A 20678-nucleotide genomic window follows, 5' to 3' on the forward strand; every position below is an offset into this window, starting at 1 on the left:
GACATAGGGATTCTGGATTTTTCTGGGTCTGGGTGAGTGATGCGATAGCCAATTACTTTTGAGAAGGTTGAGAACATTTCAGAACATCCCCCTTTGCTGACACGTACAAGGCTGAGCTTTCCAGGAAGCATGCCTTTCTCCCAGAGCACTCACCGCAGAGGAGGCTCTTCCCTCTTTCCATCAGCGCCCCTCATCTGGCCAGCAGCTGCACACCCCTCAGCACTTAGCAGAGGTCACCCTTTCCACTGGCACTGTCTTGGTCATTAAAAGACTGATATCTCTTCAACAACAAACAGCATCACAACAGGTAACCGAATCGGGAGGGAAAGTGGTTTCTAATCGGGGGGTGGTATTTAAAATGGGCTTAAATCAGAGTCTAGCTGGTTATCTCCTAAGAAGTCTGCCTTTAAAAAAAGAAAAACTATTACCAGATCTATAGCCCTAAGCTGTAAGAACTCAGGCCACAGACAGGCTACCAAAAGGCTTCCAATAACATGTCCTCTAAGAAAACCGGCAAGAACTAAAAGTACAAGAGAATAGGAAAACATTAGGATGGATGTGCTCCTGTGCACACCTGGAGTTTCAATCCCACTGGGTGCAGCGTAGTCTTATTCAGTAGAAGGCTTCTTTCTCTCCAATGAGGGCTCAGCCACACAGTAGAACCCTGGGAAGCAGAGAAGACCTAAGCAGTAGCCACCAACCCAAACTGGTAAGCTATTTTAGGGCTGGGAGTAATGGAAGAAACAAGTACCTCAAGAGTTGTGAAGATAACCGCGAGAGGCATGCCAAATCGGGAGGCTAGGTTCCCTGGAAAAGGGCTGGCACACTCGAATCCACATGCAAAAGATGGCAATGCAAACTCAGACCGGCATTCCAAGTCCTGACCACACTCTCCGACAAGAGAGCACTTTGACCTTGTCTTTCTGTCTTTCTTCCCTTGTAAACCAATCACCAAAACTACACTTCTCCAAAGGAAGAGAACTGTGAACATTCCGTGGGACTTGCTGGAAACCATGTAGGCAGAGTATGTAAGTTTGGGAACCAGTTTTCGGTGGAAATGCATATAGCATTCATTATAATGTATTTTTTAAATTTTAGGCATGTTTTCCAGGCACACTCATGTAATCCTCACGGTGCTCTTTCAAGGATGAAGTGCATCAATACATGTAAAGTGCCAGCAACAGGGTCAGGCGCGTAAGCACATGTGGATTAACTACCACTATCATCATCCGCACCACTCTGTAGATGAGAACACTGCAGGGCCACGAGTCGGGGAGCCTGCCCAAGGTCACAAAACCAAGAAATGGGCAAGATGGGATGCACACCCAGCCTCTCCTCTCACAGAATAGTTTGTCAGTATCGATCTTCTCTGTTATTTTCCCTAAGCCACCTGGAGTGATGCCACGAGGCCTCCTGAATGATGGGGCCCGTTTTCAATCCCCTAAGAAATGGGAAGCATCTCCGCTTAGTGCACTTGTGATGAAATTTAGGTGCATTTCTGACACCTACTGTCAAAGAGTAATTTTCTTAAGAACATATGTTGCTCTGTGCTGCCTGCATTTTTGATAAATAGCCGCCCTTCAAAAATAACTTACCTTAAAAAAACAGCACTGTTTGCAGGCACAGAGGGTTTGCTCTGCAGTGTCTGTGTGTCCACCATCGTTGAGGAAGGAGCAGCAACTTTGGTTTGGCTACATTAGGACTTTGGGTCTAAGTAAACTAGTGATCACAGCTTTGTCTTTTTTCAATTTTCCCCGAAAGGAATTGCTCAACACAATACATATATCTATCAATCATTGCAGCTAATTATACAGGGCGTGTGCTAAGAAACTAACTTGTCTTAATATAAGCCCCAGATGAACTCTCAAACTAACCTGCCTCTCAGATGGCCTAGAAATGGACAGTCTAATTCAGAATATGATTTCTCCTATCAGACACATTTTCGATCATATTCACTGTAAGTATGCTTTCAAAAGTTCAGTCAATTTAAAAACAAACTGCTTAACTGAAGCACAATTAAAATCTCATATTTATCAAAGATCTGAAGATATACAAACCATACACTACGTAAAAATATAAAATGGTCCAAGTTGAAGAGGAAGAATATAAAAACTTATTAGACCAGAGAGAAAGTGGGTGAACTAAGAATGGTAATTCAGAATGAAAAACAAAATTTAACCTGACTCCATTTGGAAACTGTTAATGACTGTGGTAGAATCGCAGATGGTTCTAAAGACAGAAAAATGGAAAGATGAAGATGGGGTAACAAGCCAATAATTAGTTATTTCTACTGCAAAGGCGCCAAATAGAGAAAAACAAAGGAAACTGTATTTGACCCTCAGATCACATACAGAGCGCTGTGCCCAGGCCCAGGCCCAGGCCCAGGCCAGGCCACAGAGTCCCTCTGGCTTTGTCCAAACAACGTAAGAACACCTGGTCAATTCTGTAAAAATACACATTCATTATCAGATGAATTATTTCTATGATGCCAAAGAGCAAATTTAATTGAATTTCTGATTGAATTGATTGTGACAATGTAGACAGTTAAGCTTCATATAATAAAATTAAAGTTTAAAAAGCAGTCCTAATTTAAAAAAAAAAAGAAAAAGGAATAGGCTTAATGAAGATAAAATGAAAAGATGTGGAGACTTGGCTCCCAGACCTTGGTAACAAGATCAGAACAATTTAAGATTCTATTATCAAGAAGTCAGCAAAATATCCACAGCCAGAGGCATTTCATGATGTATCAGTAGACCCAAGTCTCCATAGGGCAGCATGAAATGGAGACTCAGTTATGGTCCAGAGCACCCAGGCTTCAGAACCAGTCAGATCCTGGTAAATGAGGAGCAGAATTATAAAGATGAGAAAAGGCTCAGTGACAATGTGGGCAGAATGAACTGAACTGGTTGGGTATATAAACTCAATTATCCAATCAATTAAGAAATATTTACTAAGTAATTCCTTTCTGTGACACATTGAGTTTTTGGTAGACAGTTTTCAATCCTATAGAATGAACATCTTATCAAAGAGTATGCCCCATTAGTTTGGGCTGGAAGTGCTCAAGTAGCAAAGACACGTTTTTTCCAAAAAAGTTTTTTTAGAACTAAGCCACCAGAGCCTGGGACACCTTTTCAGGGAATCAGTGAGCTAATCAATTCATCTTTCCAAATTCTAATTCTCTTACCTATACAACTAAAGTCCCTAATACTGCCTGTTTCAGAGTGGGTCCATTTCCTGCACGGTATTCATTCTTTCAGCCAGTACTATATCCCCAAAATGTAGCAGGCACCAGGCTAGGTGTCCAACTTTGTGCTGCCACAGCCACACCCACACCAATATTGAGATTCAGCAACTGCCTGGCAAATGTGCAAAGAACAGACTTGGAGGTCATGGTCCCACAAAGTGTTCAGGGTAACCTTCTCTAACAGGACATCGTAAAAGGAATGAAACGGTATGTCTTGGGAAAGTACCTAGTAACACTCCCTTACTTGGGGTCATGTTTATAAGTATCTTAGTGAACACCTTTTATCCATCTAACTTCTGACTCTAGTTTTTCCTTGACAGTTCTGAACGTTGACTGCCAAAGATGCAGTATCTTCTCCTAACTTCTGCTCTTTCCTGTTCAAAAGCAGGTTCTGTGTCTGACACTGACTTTATCCAATAAAGATGTCCTCAAAATGCCTGGACCCATTTTCAGCACAACCTGTGTCTGTTTCTCCCCGGTCAGCCGTTGGACTGCAGTACTTTTCCCTGCTGGAACAGTATCAAACACAGCTCAGACAGGAAGGCTGGTACCTGCCCCAGTCATCAAAGGGCAGTGGCGTGCGATGGTGATCTGAGTAAGGGCTGGAGTGGAGAAGGGAGAAACGCTAGACCTGGGCAGCCACACCAGGGCTTCCGTGCACATTATGAATCTCCCTCTTGTTTTAATTACTTATTGGTATGAGCCTTTGGCTTGTCGTTTCTCCCTTTCTTTCCAGTCAATGGCTCTGGTTCCCCATTTCAGCTTAAAAGGGGCTAACAGACCTTCCTTTCACTGGCCACACTTTCTTATGTGTCTCCTCCTTCTCTTTTCTAAACACGTGTTACATTTGTATTTTAGTCTCTGAAAGTAAAGATGAACACTGAAAAGGCAGTCTAAAATCAAGGGTTTAAAACTGTCTTCAGCTAGATAATCATACCTCTTCTAAGGCAAAAAAGCTTAGATTGGAAACTATTCTAAGGTAATAACAGGCAATAATTTCATTTATGAAGATTTCATTACCTTGTGAAACCAGAGCAAAGTATGCTCTGCTGTCACGAATACCTCACTCAGATTGCTGAGACAAACCATGGAGATGCTGGGAAAAAACGCCATTAATAACATTGTGAACAATGGTGCTCCCCAGCCAAGGTTTCAGGTGTGTAGATCTACTCTAAAATGAGACTCCTCTTCCAGCAGGCCAGACCAAACTGACTGTGTGGACTCTCTCAGGATCTCTTCTGTCTAAACAAGTGTAAAAGAAGGGAGGCCAGAATTTGAAAGTTGTTTCTGTAGAGTGCTTAGATTTCACTTAGCTCTCCTCCCACCCTTACCTCCCTAACACTGAGCCTTCTGAAATGTTTAGTGAGAGGGGCTTTTCAGCAGCAAATTCATCATCTGTGTGTTTTTATATATTTCATAATCTGAACTATCACAACTCCGCAAAGTGTTGGGAGGTTACTAGTTATAAATCCCAAGGTGAGCCACCTGGTTCGGCTCAGAAAATATCCACATCTCCATGCATCCAAGACCTTTGACTCACACATTCATGTCACAGACATTTATTGATCACTAGGGATGTGCCAGATCCTGGAGGGGCATTGGAGCAGCTACCAGACCGGTCCTGGATATGGGATCTGTTCCAAGGTCCCATTAGAGCACGTCAATGAGGGCTACAGTTTCCTTCCACTTTGCAGAAAGAAAAGGCCAAACCACTTCACTAGCTGTTCTTGAGTTCCCGCTCAATGATGAAACTTTTCCACATCTGAATTCACCATCCTACTGATAGAGGAAAAGGGAAAAACATGAGGCTTCATAGCCTCACCTCCTACCAGGATGACAGGGATGACACCGAGTTACTAGGGGGTCAATTTTCTTGTTTCAAATTTCCAATCTTGGAGGGTAGAAAAGAGCTACAGAAAAAAGGCAGCTATAGGTAGAATGTTGTGTGATGAGTGTACAGAGGAGCACAAGATGATTCCCGCTGGAAATACTGGGGTGAGTGTCATAAAAGGGTTAGTATTTAAACCCGGTCTAAAAGAGCAGCTTTACTCTGTCAAGAGGAGCATTCTTTCTAGGAGTGAGCAAGCAGAGACACAGGAGGAGGGACTCCTGGGGCCCATTAGAATAATAAGTGGCCTGCTTCCTCCAAGAAAATGTGGTCCATTGAGGCTAGAAATCTAGTATTAGTTCACACAGCCCCTGGCATGGCTTTCCAGCCACAAAAATTAAATTCATGAAGGTTGAAACACAGCAGCTGGACAAAAATTATCTGAAAGTATGACGTGGGAGTAGATAGAAAGAATTCAGAGAAATGCTTACCTACGTCACTGTTATTGAGAGACTCAGGGATAAGTCGACCTCATCTGATGGGGCAGAAAGAATGAGCAACACCATTTCATGTCGACAGCCCTGCCACTGCGGAATTCTAAGGTAGGTGCTATTATCAAGAAATTCCAGAAAATCCTCTTCCTCTTGGTTTTCCCCAACTTTTGTATATAATGTGATGAGATTCTCTTTAGATGGCCACCGGACTACTGACTAAATTAGTAACAGCCTGTAGGCCTCAAATCATAAACAATTTTATTATGATGATGTAAGTGTTGGCTCGAATTCTGAGAAAGTATATCTGGCTAATCGGGAAGAACTGGAGGGAGAAAGAACCAGCTGGGTACATGTGGTTACAACTGATTAGCACATGGCTACATGGCTACACCCAGCCGGCCTTGCAGAGGGGAACATGGTGCCTCCTTTTGGGCAGGTGGCACAGAGTGACTCCCTCTCTGGCCAAGTGGACCTCTCTGAGCTGCTGGGACTGGCCAATGGAAGTGCTACCACTTTCTCAAAAAAGAAAAAAGAGGTTAAGTGTGCTCCTTTCTTCCTTCCCAAGTCCTTCTTGCTAGGGACCTTCTTTCTCTCCACCCAAGCCCAAGGAGAGTGAGAGGCAGCAACAGAGCGAGCTTACATTTAACCAGAAAACGTTGGTGAGTGTGTGTGCTACTTTCTGTTGGGCACAACCAAAAGGCAAAGGACCTGACCCAAGCTGGAACCTGAGTAAGAGCCTCAGGCCATCTCTAAGACGCCTGCTCAATGGCAGCCTATGGCTCAGCACATCAGGCCCTTGACTTCTAGGTCTAGTTTCTGAGCTCCGTCTTCGATAGCCAATGGGCCCTAAGAGGACAAGGACATTCTCTACTGCAGTAAAAATGAATTATGCTCATTCTCACAAGCATACCTAATGTATTCCCTTTTTCTGGAATGTGTTTCTCTCTTATCTAAATCCACCCAAATATTCTCAATTCTTCATTCATTCCGTATTTATTAAGGACAGTGCTAAGCCCTAGAGACAAAAAGCTTGAGAAGACATAGTACCTGCTCTCAAGGAACAAATAATGCACTTCTAGGTTTCCATATTTCTGCCAACTCCCACTGGTTGTTAATGGTACACCATACTGAAGATTTTGAGATCATATTCAGGCTGAATAATAATAATGACCACCTAGGTTGATTAGCAATGTCTGCCACAGCTGTGGCAGGAGTCAGTGGTGACACGTATGCCATATAATTGCCATGTCTGGGTCTAGCTTAATTTCTACCTCCTTAAAAAAAAAAGTACTCCCCTACCATCCCCAGTCCCCCGTCCTCAAGCACTCTTCTGAATTGTACTGCATTACACTTGTTAAGTTTGTCATGCATGTTGTCTTCCTTCCACAACTAAAATATAAATTCATTGAGGGTATATGGCAAGTATGCACTTTCTATAAGGTAAAGAACTAAGCACAAATAAAATGCTCAAAAAGTAAATAAAAACCTTGTTCAGTTGACGTGGGAACAGACACATAATCCTACTGCTAACTCTTCTCAGTCTCTTCAGTACTTTCAGACATGGCATCTTTGTGTTCTTGGGATCACCTTCAAAACCTCACACAATCAGACTATGTTGGAAATAAGTGAGGGCTTTACATTTCCAACACTGGGAGCAAAGCTCCTCCTGGATCCCAGAGGGGATTTTTATGACCCAGGAAAAGCTGGGGTGAGCTTTGAGAACCACACCTGATCAAACCCAGAGAGCTAGCATCTCACCAGGTTGCTGAGAGTTTGGCATGAAAAACCGGTAAAGAAGGGCAACTGAAAGCCACTCTTTTTTGGTAAGTGGCTTTATAGTCTAATGCCCTTTTTCCTCCCATTAATAAATTATGGAAAGTGATTTGTTGTGAAAACTAAAATACACACAGGTCAACTTCCTAGATTTTTAGAAGAAGGTAAGGATATGCATGACTTCTAGTTCACCCAAACTAAACACAATTAAGCCATTAACAACAAATTAAAGAAGTCCAACTTTACATACATTAGTCTGCAAAGAACAAATAGTTACTGGCCTTCTAACATACATTGAATACTTGATTAAGCACTGTATACAAACTTTATAACCCTCTGGGTACCGATAATTTAGTTGGTCAGGGAAAGAAATGCATATGATCTAACCAACAAATAATGCAAGAGAGTACAATCTAATGGTATACCCATGTTAACAGCAAGTCATTGCTACTCATAACTGAATTGATATTTATAGTCTACTTGAGAGTCATGTGGATGCTTAAATCCTAAATTATTAGAACTGCTAATACTTGTCATGCACTAATAGATCAATTTCAGAGTCCCTGCTATTCTTCAAACCACTGAGATGAGAAAATCTTGAAGCTATCCCTAGATGCAAAATATGTCTAGAAATACCCATTTCAGATAAATTTAGACACAATAAATAATATTTTTAGCAGTCATAATTTCTACAGATGTGGGCTGAGATTTATGGTTAACCTGTTTTCCAGTTTAAAGCAAAGAAGAAGTTGAACATTGGAATCTTTTAACATATCTTTACCAACCAAGATGACATAGTCCAAGTACATTCAATACATTTTCCTCTGATATATTCTAGTTGGATTTGCTGATAAAATTTCTTTGTCCCTAGTCTTTTCCTGTATAACAAAGGAATTATACAAATAATTCAGACAAGTCCTTCCCACTCCTATATCACTCCAGCAACATTTTAAACAACCAAAATGAATCAGATGAAATCAAGTGTTTTTTAACATAATTATTCAGATAATTATCTCAATCCTCCATTTCACTCTGCCTGTGAGGATAAGACCTTAAAAGACTTTCCAGTCAGAACAGCACTAAGTAAAACATCTGCACAACGAAGGAAGTCACGGTATTTCACTCGGAGGCTCCCACGTCAGTCCAGGGTGGATGGGCATTTAACGTACAAAACTAGAAATCTGGAGGTTCCTCACTTTGTTTAGTAAAATATTCCTGTTTTAGACGTCTTTTTTTCCTACTTGAACAGTATTCATCCTAGGATGTAAAATAAAGTGAACTCCTTCAGTGTATTTATGATGATCTCATTTACATACAAGTTTTTAAGAGCTGTATTGAGTTAAAATAGAATGATACCTTAAATAGGTATTTATTCCAAGATTTCTGCTAATATACCTTCCGCCTGAATTATCTATGCAGCTCAAAAGGAAGCTGGACTGAGGTTAAACCCAGACAGACCATCCCTACTGTCCTAATTGCCCCAAACAATTCCCAATTCTCCCCCTCACACTTTGCTGAAAGGCCTGGTGAAAGAGAAGATAGTACCATATAAAATTACCCTCCTAGGTACTCCAGCTTCTCCACAATCAAGAATCACTGCCAGCAACTTGCAAATTTACATTCTAAAACCCAATGGTACAGCTACCAATAGGACCACATCCCTCCTCAATCTTTGTCTTTTTCTTTCAACAGGAAAACCGTATGTTAATGGAGAGATTATTCAGAGTCTCCTTGTAAACCCATGAATGCCACTTCACAGACTACAGAAAGCTGAGCTCTATGAACCATACAATGGAGTCAACTCATCTTTTTTAAAAGCTCAGCATCACCCTTAAAGAGAACTTACATTGTTCCAGTTCCTAGGTCCCTGTTAAAGCATAATGAGCCCATGCCTTCTGCCACTGTGAGTCCTTGGCACACACATACTCAGAGCCAAGTTTACTGCACAGAGGGTAGGCATGTTGAAAATCAGAACCTAACCTTGAGATTGGATTAAATACTTAATTTTTTTCCAACTATTCAATAAGACCATCTGTGTATTCTGAAGTATATTCTTCTCACTGAGTATCAAAGTACCTTTAAAATAAAACACCTAAATACCAAGGACCCATAAAAATGTAATCTAAGAAATTAAAATTTAGCAAAGTGCCAAACATAAAGAAATGCTGAAGGTGTTTTGTAGACTCACAATATCCTGTTAATTGCATTTTTTAAAAAGAAGGGCAACAGGAAAAAAGCATGTTTACTACAAAACTTTAAAAGTTGGGGAATGAGTTATTGAAAAAAACATTCTGTTCAACCAAGACATGGAAAACTATACCAAAATTAAAACTTTTAGGATTCCTGAGTTGCATAATCCCAGGTGCACTGTGGTCTGTGTCAATGGCACCTCCTGGAGTTGTGCTTACAGGGTCCCGGCGCAGCAACAGTGCAATCAGTGCCCCCAGAAGTTAACAAAGGGGCTGTATTTTTTTTTGATAATGCAAGAGGCACTCTAGGATTCATGAGAGAATCTCCAAATTACTGTTGTGAAACATTATCATTTTAGGGTATGTAAAATGTCTAGATATTGAATCACTCTGTTTTTGAATTCTGGAGTGAGTCTACCAGTTAATTTCTTTTACTGGAATGAGCAAGTCAATTATAAATTTGTATTTGGGAGGGAGGTTTAGGGGGAAAAATGGGACAATTATAATAGCATAATCAATAAAATATAATTAAAAAATAAGAAAATATATTACTGAGCAATAAAAAACAATAAATAAATAAGTTTGTATTTGGAATAAACACTTTACTAAATAGGCTAAATACACTGACATTAGATCCTCTTTAGTGTTTTAAATTATGTAAATGGAATAACATGTTTAACATAAAGGACATTTATATATTATCTGGAGGAGGCCAGGTGTTAAATCTGTTTCTCCAGCAGCAGTTTCTATTGAATGTAGGCTAAAGTCTTCAAGGAAGCCAGTTACAGATCAGCAAAGTAATTTCAGTTTAATCAAGGAAAGAAAATAACTTCATTTTGCCAAAAAGGAAAAAGTGGAGGCACAAAACACCTCTAATATGAGCTTTTAAAAAACACAATTGAAACACTTGTTTTTACACTTATATGTACAAAGAGTTTTTAAGAGCTCAGACCTCCCAGAGTAAAAGAATTGCTAGAAAGTTACTTGGAATCACCCACAGACAATAACTGTCGGTGGTTTCATTTCAGGCAATGGGCTTGTGCCAAACGGGACTGACATCTTGATGAAAGGATCACCAAAAAGTTGCGAGAATTTTTCCATGAGTAAAAATCCTTCCAAGAGCAACAAACTGTGATTTCTCATTCTGCCCCCATACATAAACGACAACTGTAGAAAATTAACAACATGTAATAATAATTCCAATTTGCTCTTCTGCATTCAAATCATTCCAACTCTCATTCTCAGCTCTGGCACACATGCTTGCTTTCTGCAAAGCTCCTTCCACTCACTGTTACAGAAACATGATATTTTTACTCTTTGAATTTCATCTATAGGGCTAGTTTTGGCAGGGTCAGCAGTCAAACTTATGTTTAACCACACTAGTCACCTGACATATTACAACTGTCCGTGGTGACACAGAAAGTAGGGTTCTGAACTAAATAAAGAACTAAAAGGCAAGGCGATATGGTGAGTCACAGTAAAAGATAATTAAAGAAAAAACAAAAGTACTTTGCAGCAGTTCACTATGTCACCATGCTGGCACTCTGGGACAATGGCTAATTAGGAATGCAATATGCAGTCAGGAACCATTGCACAAAACTCACAATCAGTTAATTTTCTGTTCATCCCTTTTGCTCTTCCACCTCAAGTTTCCTAATTTGATCATTATCAAAGTCCGAGAGGGAGCTGTTGTGTTGGGTGCTTCGAAATCCACCTGTTGAAATGACGAGTGAGGCACACACAGAACACAGGGAGCCCATTTGTAATAGTATTCCCACTGAACTCATTTCACTGCTTCTGATTCATTTTTCTCCTTGGAAGTTTATACTTGGGTTGTTCTCAAAGAAAACATCAAGTATATCAGACTCAATTTTGATTCATTAAAATCCACCCTCTTTTAAAAGGAAAAACTACAGCTAAATTTGGAAGTCACACATTCAAAGTGGCAAAGAGGTGTTTCAGAAAGTATAAACATCTGCACTAGAACATGCTGTACCTCTCTGAAAAGTTTCGTGACATCCCTACTTTTTTCAGTTCAACTTCTTTCACAAAGGAAATTTTTCATAAGAGACTATATACTTATTCAGCTGTATTTAATGTACTTCATCTAATTCTTTATTTAATCAGCCATCAAACACTCAACTGCCTTCTCTGCGGTTCATAATGCTGGTCAGAAATAGTTCCACTTCCATGTAGAGGGTAACATGCTTGATTTCTAAAACTGAGTGGGTGTCCCTCACAAATGAAGGTTATACATAAAAAAATAACGCTAATTAGATTTTAGATACAGTAGACAGTGTGGATTAATAAGAAAAGTCCATGTTCTTCATATATATTGCCCTTAAGGATAGCAGATACTATAATAATTTGACAGCTGGACACAGACCGCAGGTCTGTGGCTAAGTTCTGTCTCCCTCCGACGTGAGCCCCACCGCTTTGTCTGAGCCCCACCAGTCACCCATTCCATACTTGCCACAGCACAGCACTCTGCTTAAAAAACAGAATGGTCTCTGTGGTTCAAGTGAGATAAATCTTCCCTTCTGAAAAAGGAATTTCAGTATTCTATTCAACATGACTGAAAATCAAAAGATCTAACCCCACATCCAATTCATACAAATTGCTGTACTGCAAAGCTCCCACACGCTGGAGATAGAACCTTTTAAAGGTCAGATGGGGTAGAACAATGAAGGGTTGAGGCGGGATGAAGGTGAGTGGTTGGTATTTATATGGAATGAAGGCGGAATAAGACTGATAATCTCCTCTCATGACCAATTCTTACCATTTTGAGAATCATAACAGTCTTGGTCGTGCACCCTCCCTCTCTTCAGTCCAAGGAGACCGACCTGCAAAATATGTTTAAATACAGTGGACAAATCGCCTCACCCCAGGTCAGCACATGAAAATCGCCTGTTTAGAGGTTCCAGACAAATAACTATTTTCTGTGGTTACCATAAGTTGCATGCAAATTACTGTTATTGCTGGGGCTTCTGAAAGAGCTTCCCAGACCTTTAATAGACTGAAACAGGGGACAAAGGAATCCTTGGTACCTGGCTTTGCAGAGTCCTGGGCTATTCTTAGTGTTTGGTTCATTTTTAAATTGCAGTTCAAAAGGTTTAGCAACTTAAAAGTAGAACCAAGTGATAAAAATAGATTGTTTTCTGGCTGCTCTTTGTTCCCAGACATACTACTGGCAGTATATTTGCAATCAAGACAGCAGAATAGGAATCAGCCTTCCACCGTGTAGTGTAATGCCTCAGAGTGGATATTTTTGGAAATGGCACTGCATTACATAACCTTCCGTGTTTTAAAAAAAAAAACACTACACTGAGGGGGAAAAGTCAGGAATATACACCATTATGCCCTTCTCCCTAAACCATATCGACATTAATGTACATGCTGCAGTGATTTCCCTCTCAACCTTTATGTCATCGGAATACAATTCTTTTGTTCACATAAGTTATGAAAAAAATTAACATGAATGGAGAAACTAAAAGTTCTCAAAAGGGCATCATAAACTCGTAGAGTTTTCCTGTTATTATACATACATATAAATGCAAATCAGATTATTATCATCATCAAGCAAAAAGCAGTCATTTGTTTTTAAGCCCTCTTTCCTTCCCCAAAGTTCAACTGCTTTATAATAAAATGCAGGGAAAAAGTGTTGAAAGATTGAATGCCCCAAAAGACCCTTGGCGGCAACAGCAGCGTTGAAAGAGTAATAAAGTGTAAGAATGAAGGGACACAAATTCATTTAATAAAGGGGGAGGGGTGCATGCACCAAAGTGCATTTAATGCAAAGAAACAAAACAGTTCCTAAACAATGCTTTATCAGCAAGAACAAAAATTAATCACACCAACAAGAAAAAAAACCCCACCCCCTTCCCCAAAGAATTCTCCCTCTTAACTTGTGCATTTTTTAAAAAGCCCAAGTTAAATACCAGCCTTAATGCAGCAGGACCAAAATGCCAGAATTTCTCCAAGGTACACGCTTCAGCTCTTTAAAATTTAGAGGGAAGAAGCATGAACTCTGCAGGGTTGAAGGGTCCAGCTAAGAGCAAAGGCAAGAAATCGACACAAAAGAGAAAGCAGCGCTCCCGGCCGGGGATGGGAATGGCATATACTTACAGACAAAAGCCCCGCTCCCTGTTCACTCTCTCCTCTCTACACCTGAAACACAAATGTGGATGAAAAAGGGCATCATGCTAGAAAGACAGCTGGGGGGAGGGGGGAGGGGAAAGGGGTGGGGGAAGAGGAGGGAGAAGGGGGAAGGGGAAACAAAACCCAAACCGCCTTCACTTCCAAGAAGTGCAGCCTTGGAAAAAGAAGGAGGGGAAGGTCTCCCTGCCTCGTGCTCTCTCTTCAAGAGTGTGTGTGTCTCTCTAAGACAGTCTCTCTCTCTCTCTCCCCACCTCTCTTTCTCTCCCTCTCTCCGCTGCTAGTGTGCTAGTGAACAATGAGCTAATTCTGATGGGGCTGGCGCGGCGCCAGCGCCCCAGCCTTGCTGCCACTGTGCTGCCGCGGCGGAGCCAGACTGCTTACTCGGCAGGAATCGGCGACTTGGGGCCCCCGTCGGCGAGCGGCCAACGTGCTCACGCCCCGGCCTCCCGCACCCACGGCACCCCGCGCGCTGCCTCTCCCCCACCGAGCCCGCCGGGCCCCTGGGGGACAAAGGGGCCCCGCAGCTCGGCGCACCGCCCCGACTCCGCCCCCGGAGCCCGGCGCTCACACACCCGGCCCTGCCTCTCCCGCCCCCGGCGGGCTTCTCCGCCTCGACGTGCGGTTGCTTTTCAGACAAATAAGGAGGTGGAGGAGGCGGTTTGGGGGCACGCCAAGCGTGAAGGCGGCCAGGGCGCTGCACAGCCCGGCGGCCAGCCAGGGCCGCGGGGAGAGGCGGCGCGGCCCGTACTGTAATAATAAACCTGCAGCAGAGGGCATCTGAGGGAAAGAGGACGCGACAGGCGGCAGCCGCCTTCCCTTTTATGTTCCTGTCCCGACCGAAGCAGAAAATGGTGCCGAAGGCGGCAGCGACACACAGACACACAGATCCGGCGCCGCATGCATTTGCGCACGGCCCCGGGTGGGTCCCACCGGGTACGCGCGCCCCGCTCCCGCCCACGAGGAAGCCCAGGGCGAAGCAGCCCCAAGGCCAGGCCCAGAGGCCTGTGGCTGCGCGCGCACACTTGGGCACACACTTGGACACACTCGTGCACCGACTGCAAGAGCTGCTGCTGGCGTGATCAGCCCAAGGCACACTTCCCTGGTAATCCCTTCTCCTTTCCTGAAGGATTTAGCATGTCCCCCACTCCCTGCCCCACTGAAATAGTACTTTTTAAAATTGGAGACTGCTTTTTTAAAAATGCTTTGCATTTCTGATTTTTTAAAAAGTCATCTGTTATTTAAAATATCTTTTCATAGTAATGTAATAGACCAAAATTTTGCTATGAACTCGAACAAACTGGTTTTGTTGCCAACAAAACAGGATATTTTATAGTGTCAGATGTTAAAGAGGAATATTATTTTCCAATTAAATTGCTTCACCAGGATAAAAATTTATAAAGGACCCAGATGTAGTCTACATTTGCCATCCACATTTTACTTCTAGTCACTAAAACCAATGTTTTCTATTATAATGGTCAAAAGAAAAGGGGGAATTTACAAAAACATGTTTATAGAATATCTTATTTTTTAGATTTTAATAATTTGGAGGTACAGAAATAACACACCTTAAAAAACAATGTTTTACACTCTTAATTCTAAAGAATAAATTCTCTGCACGCTTGTTGCTAGGACTATATAGACCTCTTTCACACTATGAAAGCCACTGCAGCAAATACTTATTAGAAGTCCAGTGGGTGTTATGTTTAAGGGTCCCGCTAGGAGCTTCCCTGAATCTAAAGCATAGCAGTCATTTTCCTGTGTGTGCGCATGCATACACATGAAACAAAAAACAAACCAGTGAACAAAAAAACACCTTAACTTGGAGCCATTGCTAGACACAAAGAAGAGAAATAAAACTTAAACTTCCCGAATGCTTTCAAGGCCAGAGGTCACTGGCCAGGGAATTGATGAAGGAAGGTCTAGGTGGTAAGTAGGATGCTGGGAGAGGGCTGACACCTGGGGGCTGCTTCAGCAAACTGGTCAAGGCACCTCAACATTGAGATCTTCATCATTCACCTCAGCCAGGCTTGAAAAGAAACCCAAGAGGGCACTGCCACATGGACCAAAAGTCTATGCCAGGAAGACATGTTCAAAAGTTGCTTCTACAATAAGACACACACAACATACATATATACACACTTCCTTCAGTGTTTATGTAAAATTTACCCAACCAAAGATGTCCTTTCAAAACCGGAAATTTGAGAGGTATTATATGTTAAACTTCTTCATTGTAACCACAGAAATATAGGTAACATAGATATATATATTTAAGAAATAAGAATACATGGTCAGAATCACAGTCTATTTACTACTGTGTTCTGAAAAACAGTTACAATCTGACTATTTAAGAACTATTCTTCAGTGTATCTGCTTGTAGGAGACAGCTGGTTGCTAGGGATATAAGAGAACTTCAGACTAGCTACCTCACTCAGGAACTGTAGCAATAGCTACCTCATAGGGCTCCTAGCTATCATGCTCTGCCCCTCCCATCTGTCCTGTAGGTTGTGTGGGATACCCACTGTCCTGAAATACCTTCCTAATCATGGTGCCTGCTGCTCTATTACAGGATAAAGACCATACTTAAACTTCCACTCTCAACTTGCCACAATATGGCCACAATTTTCCTTTCTGGATTTATTGTCCATTTCTTTCATCCCTTTCCCAATCATGAAATACCATCCTTAGCTTCAGCCTGAATGATTACTTTGGGCATACATTCATTCCTGCACCATTAACAGTCAGGAAGCCAAGTCATGGAAAGACTGACTTAAACCAGAGTGTCTCAACCTCGGCACTATTGATGATTGGTGCTGGAATGATAATTCTCAGATGGGGCCATGGGGTGGGCTGAAAGGAATGTGGAGGGGGCGGGGATGTCCTGTTCATTGTAGGATGTTTAGCAGCATCTCCAGCCTCTACCAAGTGAATGCCAGTAGGAAACCCCAGCTGTGACAACCACATATGTGTCCTGACATTGTCAAAAGTTCCTTGGAGAGCAAACACCCCTTGTTGAGAGCCACTGACTTAACTAATCAGATCCATTCCCTGAGATGGGAAAGAGGTGACCTCCCTTGAGCCATGTGGACTGAATGCAGGAGAGACCTGCATAAAAGGAAAGTTTTCTTAAGAAAGAGGAAAAAGAAGTAGACAATATCCTTATCTTCATGAAATTTACAGTCTGGGTGAGGGGGTAGAAAACATCAAAGCCGAAATGACTGTGCGGTGTGATACTGGCAACTGTTGGGCTCCTCGCAGGACCCACCCAGAACCCCTTAGAAAGGAGCCCACCGTGAACTCCTTTCTAAATCGGACCTGCAGTTCAAAGACAGTTTCCTAAAGGAGGTTATGCTTAAACTAATTTTGTGGGGAATGAACAGAAGTCAGAAAATTGAAGAAAGGGGAAAGAGACATTCTGGGCAGAGGCAGGGACAGATCACGAGTCCCACTGTGTGTGCCATAGCCCATCAGAAGATGTGGTGGAAAGGAAAGGATGAGCGTTCCACTAGATTCAGGCTTTTCCTTCACACCTCCTAACACGTTTCGTTCTCACATGTGTATTCACATGTCCAGCTACATCTCAGATACATACTCCTACAGTTGTGTTTCTTTTCAGTCTGTGTCTCTGCTTGGAGGGACAAGTTCCATGAGTGAGTTCCAGGTGAAAGGTTGTGTATAAAAGTCATTAGATCCAGGTCCATGTGACCCTGGAGATGTAGTTAACTTTTAGTCTCAGTTTCTTCAGCGGGCTTTTTTCCACGGTACCAGAGTGCCATGTTATATAAAATTATGGGCAGTGTTTGGCATTTTAGTTAGTTACATAAATGGTAGCAAGAGGTACTACAGATCATTTATAGAATAAAACTTGTATGACAGACCATTATCTGCTCCGCCTCTCATTCCAGTCTCATCCACAGTTCCTCTTTGGTCAGCCTGATTGAGGTGCAGCTTTGCACTGAGTCACTCTGTTGTGTGACTCTTGGGCCTGTTCACCTATTATTCCTGCTGCCAGATGCTCCTTTGCCTTTCAGTGCATTCTTTCTCACTAACTCTTTATAAATTTCAGTTGTGTATCACTTCCTATAGGAAACTCTCTTTGAACCGCTGGTCTGATTTTTGGAAGAATCCTTGTGCTCACAATGCACCCTGTGCAGAACTCCACAAATTGTCCTTACCACACTGCACTGTACCTCTAGCTTTATTTTTCTGTCTTCACCACCCGATTGTAAATTCCACGAAGGAGCAGATTGTAGTAGACTCTATTGGTTACCTGCCAAACACACATTGTCGCTTTCCTCCTACTCTTTCTTAATTAAACCCTGACTTTGTCCCAGTCTCCATCCTTCCCCCATATAATCCAAAAGTCCCAGGGAAAGTGACCCCAAGAAATAGTTTCTAATTATTTTATTCAGTCAGTGTATTGAACTGTTTCGCTCTGATGGGCTAGAGATGAGCATGTAACCTAAGTTCAACCAATCAGACTGAAGGGAAATAATTTTATTGCATGCTTGAGCTAAGAAATTGAATTCTATACTTAAAGCTATACAGAACTGTCAAAGAGATTTAACCTGAAAGTGATTTTTTTTTCCTAAAAAGATTATTGTTAGTGCAATTTGGAGGATGGATTGGGGAGGAGAGAAGGGGCAGAACTGAGGAAGTGAGATAGATCATTAACAGACTTTTACAGTAATCTAGGTGAGTAAATAAAAATGGTCCCAAATAAGGTAGAGACCATTGTGCCAGAGAAAAGGGAAGGAGTCAAGTTACATCGTGGAGCTAAAATTACAAGATTCAGTAGGGTCTTGGTAAAGTACTGGAGATTAACTGGAGAAAAAAGTCTGCTTCAGTGATGCAGGTCTGTCCTGAAACAGAAAATACAGAAAGAATAGTAGATTTGGGAGAAGGGGTGAAAACCAGTTTAGTTTTATATCTGTTGGGTGTAAAACTTACACACTCAGTATTTCAACAGCAAGCCCTGACTAATTTTCTTATCACCATTTCCCTTTTCTTCTTGCTTTCTTCCTAGGATCCATTGGATTGTTATCTCCTCCAAAATTCCTATGTTGAAGTCCTAAACTCCAGCACCTCAGAGGATGACTGTATTCAGATAGAGGACCTTTAAAGAGGTAATTAAGATCCAATAAGGTCATGAGGATGGGCCCTAATCTAATATGTCCAAATAAAAAGAGACAATTAGGACACAGGCATGCACAGGAGGCCAAGGGAAGACACGAGGAGAAGGTGGCCGTCTATCAGCCGAGGAAAGAGGCCGCCAAAGACACCAACTCTGACCTCCAGAACATTTCTGTTGTTTAAATCTCCCAGTCTGTGTTACTTTGTTACGGCAGACTAGCAAACTAATATACCTCCCTTACACCAAACATTCAGAAGACTAAAGACTTGGTAATGTTTTTGTTGGCCGTGAGTGTCAGGATATAGTAAAATGGAAAGTCCAAGAAAGAGCCTGAAGCTGTGTCCACCAACATACGCCGGAAGTCATGTGTCCACCAACGGAAAGGCTTTGTCCAAAGCCAAAATGTCACATTAAATATATGGATGAAAGCTGCAGTCATGGAGGCTCATCTGAAACTAGGCTCATCTTTACACTCATCAAGGCTCGTGGTTCTCTCATGGTTCTTAGAACAACATTCCAAAACACATAAGGAAACCTACTTACAATCAGCCCTGTCCCCTTGCAAGTTTCCAGCTGTATTTACTCAGCTGCTGAAGGCAGCACAGATGAGAGGATTCTCCATGTCACCACTGAGAAACCCACACTGAGAACAGGTTCAGGAAAGTGCCTTCATATTAGAGAACTCAGTGACAGTCAGGAGCACAAAACAGCAAGAACTGAGCCACTGACATTGGAGACATTGGCAATGAAAGGAAGAGAGATCACTGGAAATTTAGCAGAATGTGAAACCTCAGTGTAAAAGTTAATATAAGGTGACTTGTCACCTGTATCACTATATAAAACATAATGATGAACTTAACATTTAAAAGATAATGAAGGACAAATGTAAGAGGTGAAAACTTTCAGAAATCATGGTGATCTCAATGTTGTATTTTGTCCAACATCTGGAAATAATTAAAAATCCCTGGAAAAGTCAAGCTATGGCTCCTAGACGTGGAGGGCAAGCTAGCTGTTGCAGAAAGAGATAAATGGAAAGAATGTCTCAGAGGAAGATTTATCCAGAATACCCCATCAGGCAAAACAGACCATATGAAACACATTTAAAAATTAGCCTCTTCTTGCCTTAAAACTGATCTGATTGGTGATACAAACTTTAAAAATAATACTGGTGGTAAATGCTTTCCAAAAAAATAAAAGGAAATTATTTTCAAATCCCAGTGTGTGTGCGCCTGTGTGTGTTAGCTAATTAGCCTTAAAAAATAATTTTTTTTTCCTATGGGGAACTCAGAATTTTTCAGTTGATTAAAGTAATCACTGGATATTCTCCATAACACTGAGGAAGGCAAAAATGTGTTTTAAGAAGCTAGCAAAATATCAGCCATTCTGCTATATGACGGTAGTGCTTCTCATTCAAGAGGTGGAGTAACGAAAGGGTCTTGAACTTGAATGTCCCCTGAGATTGTGTTGTGGTTAAAACAAAATGCCATACATCTAATTTTACAATTCATTCGAGAATCTTGACTGGGGAAACTTCTGCCCCATCACAGTGGGGTTTGTCATCCTCAGACTTTAGGGTTCAGTAGGTGCTGAGATATCCAGGGTTACAGTTTGGGGCACCTTCCTCACCTGACCACTCATCTCACCTGACCAGTGAGTGGACAGCAGATGTGGAAGGAGGCCGACCAAAGAGAGAAACAGCTACGGTGGAACACAGAAGACTCTTTGCCTTTAGAATGACATTCTCTCTTTCAGAAGTTGGGGGCAATTTACCTCCTGTCCTTGTGAAGATACTCCAGAAGGTAAACCTTTGCCAGAAACTTTAGACAAATGATGTGGTCCCCTGGAATTCATGAAAATATAC

The 20678-nt window shown here is 41.8% G+C and overlaps 1 protein-coding gene across 3 annotated transcripts in view; it reads right to left on the bottom strand.

Moving 5' to 3' along the window:
- LOC123818164 (neuronal regeneration related protein) overlaps positions 1–14280 on the bottom strand; it is a 29113-nt gene extending 14833 nt beyond the window's left edge. The window contains exons 1-3 of one of the 3 annotated variants that reach the window (XM_045838138.1): positions 14259–14280; positions 13654–13695; positions 12308–12371 (exon numbers count right to left, since the gene is read on the bottom strand). In XM_045838138.1, the coding sequence (XP_045694094.1) occupies positions 12308–12322 (15 nt within the window). In that variant the 5' untranslated portion in view covers positions 12323–12371; positions 13654–13695; positions 14259–14280. Of the gene's footprint in view, positions 1–12307; positions 12372–13653; positions 13696–13937; positions 13965–14067; positions 14214–14258 lie in introns of those variants that run through there. The other 2 variants (XM_045838136.1, XM_045838137.1) reach the window with 2 other exon arrangements.
- Between the last annotated feature and the right edge of the window lie 6398 nt (positions 14281–20678).

This window comes from Phyllostomus hastatus, unplaced genomic scaffold, assembly GCF_019186645.2.
Source record: "Phyllostomus hastatus isolate PE091 unplaced genomic scaffold, TTU_PhHast_1.1 phas_contig_254, whole genome shotgun sequence".
Taxonomy (NCBI): Eukaryota; Metazoa; Chordata; class Mammalia; order Chiroptera; family Phyllostomidae; genus Phyllostomus; species Phyllostomus hastatus.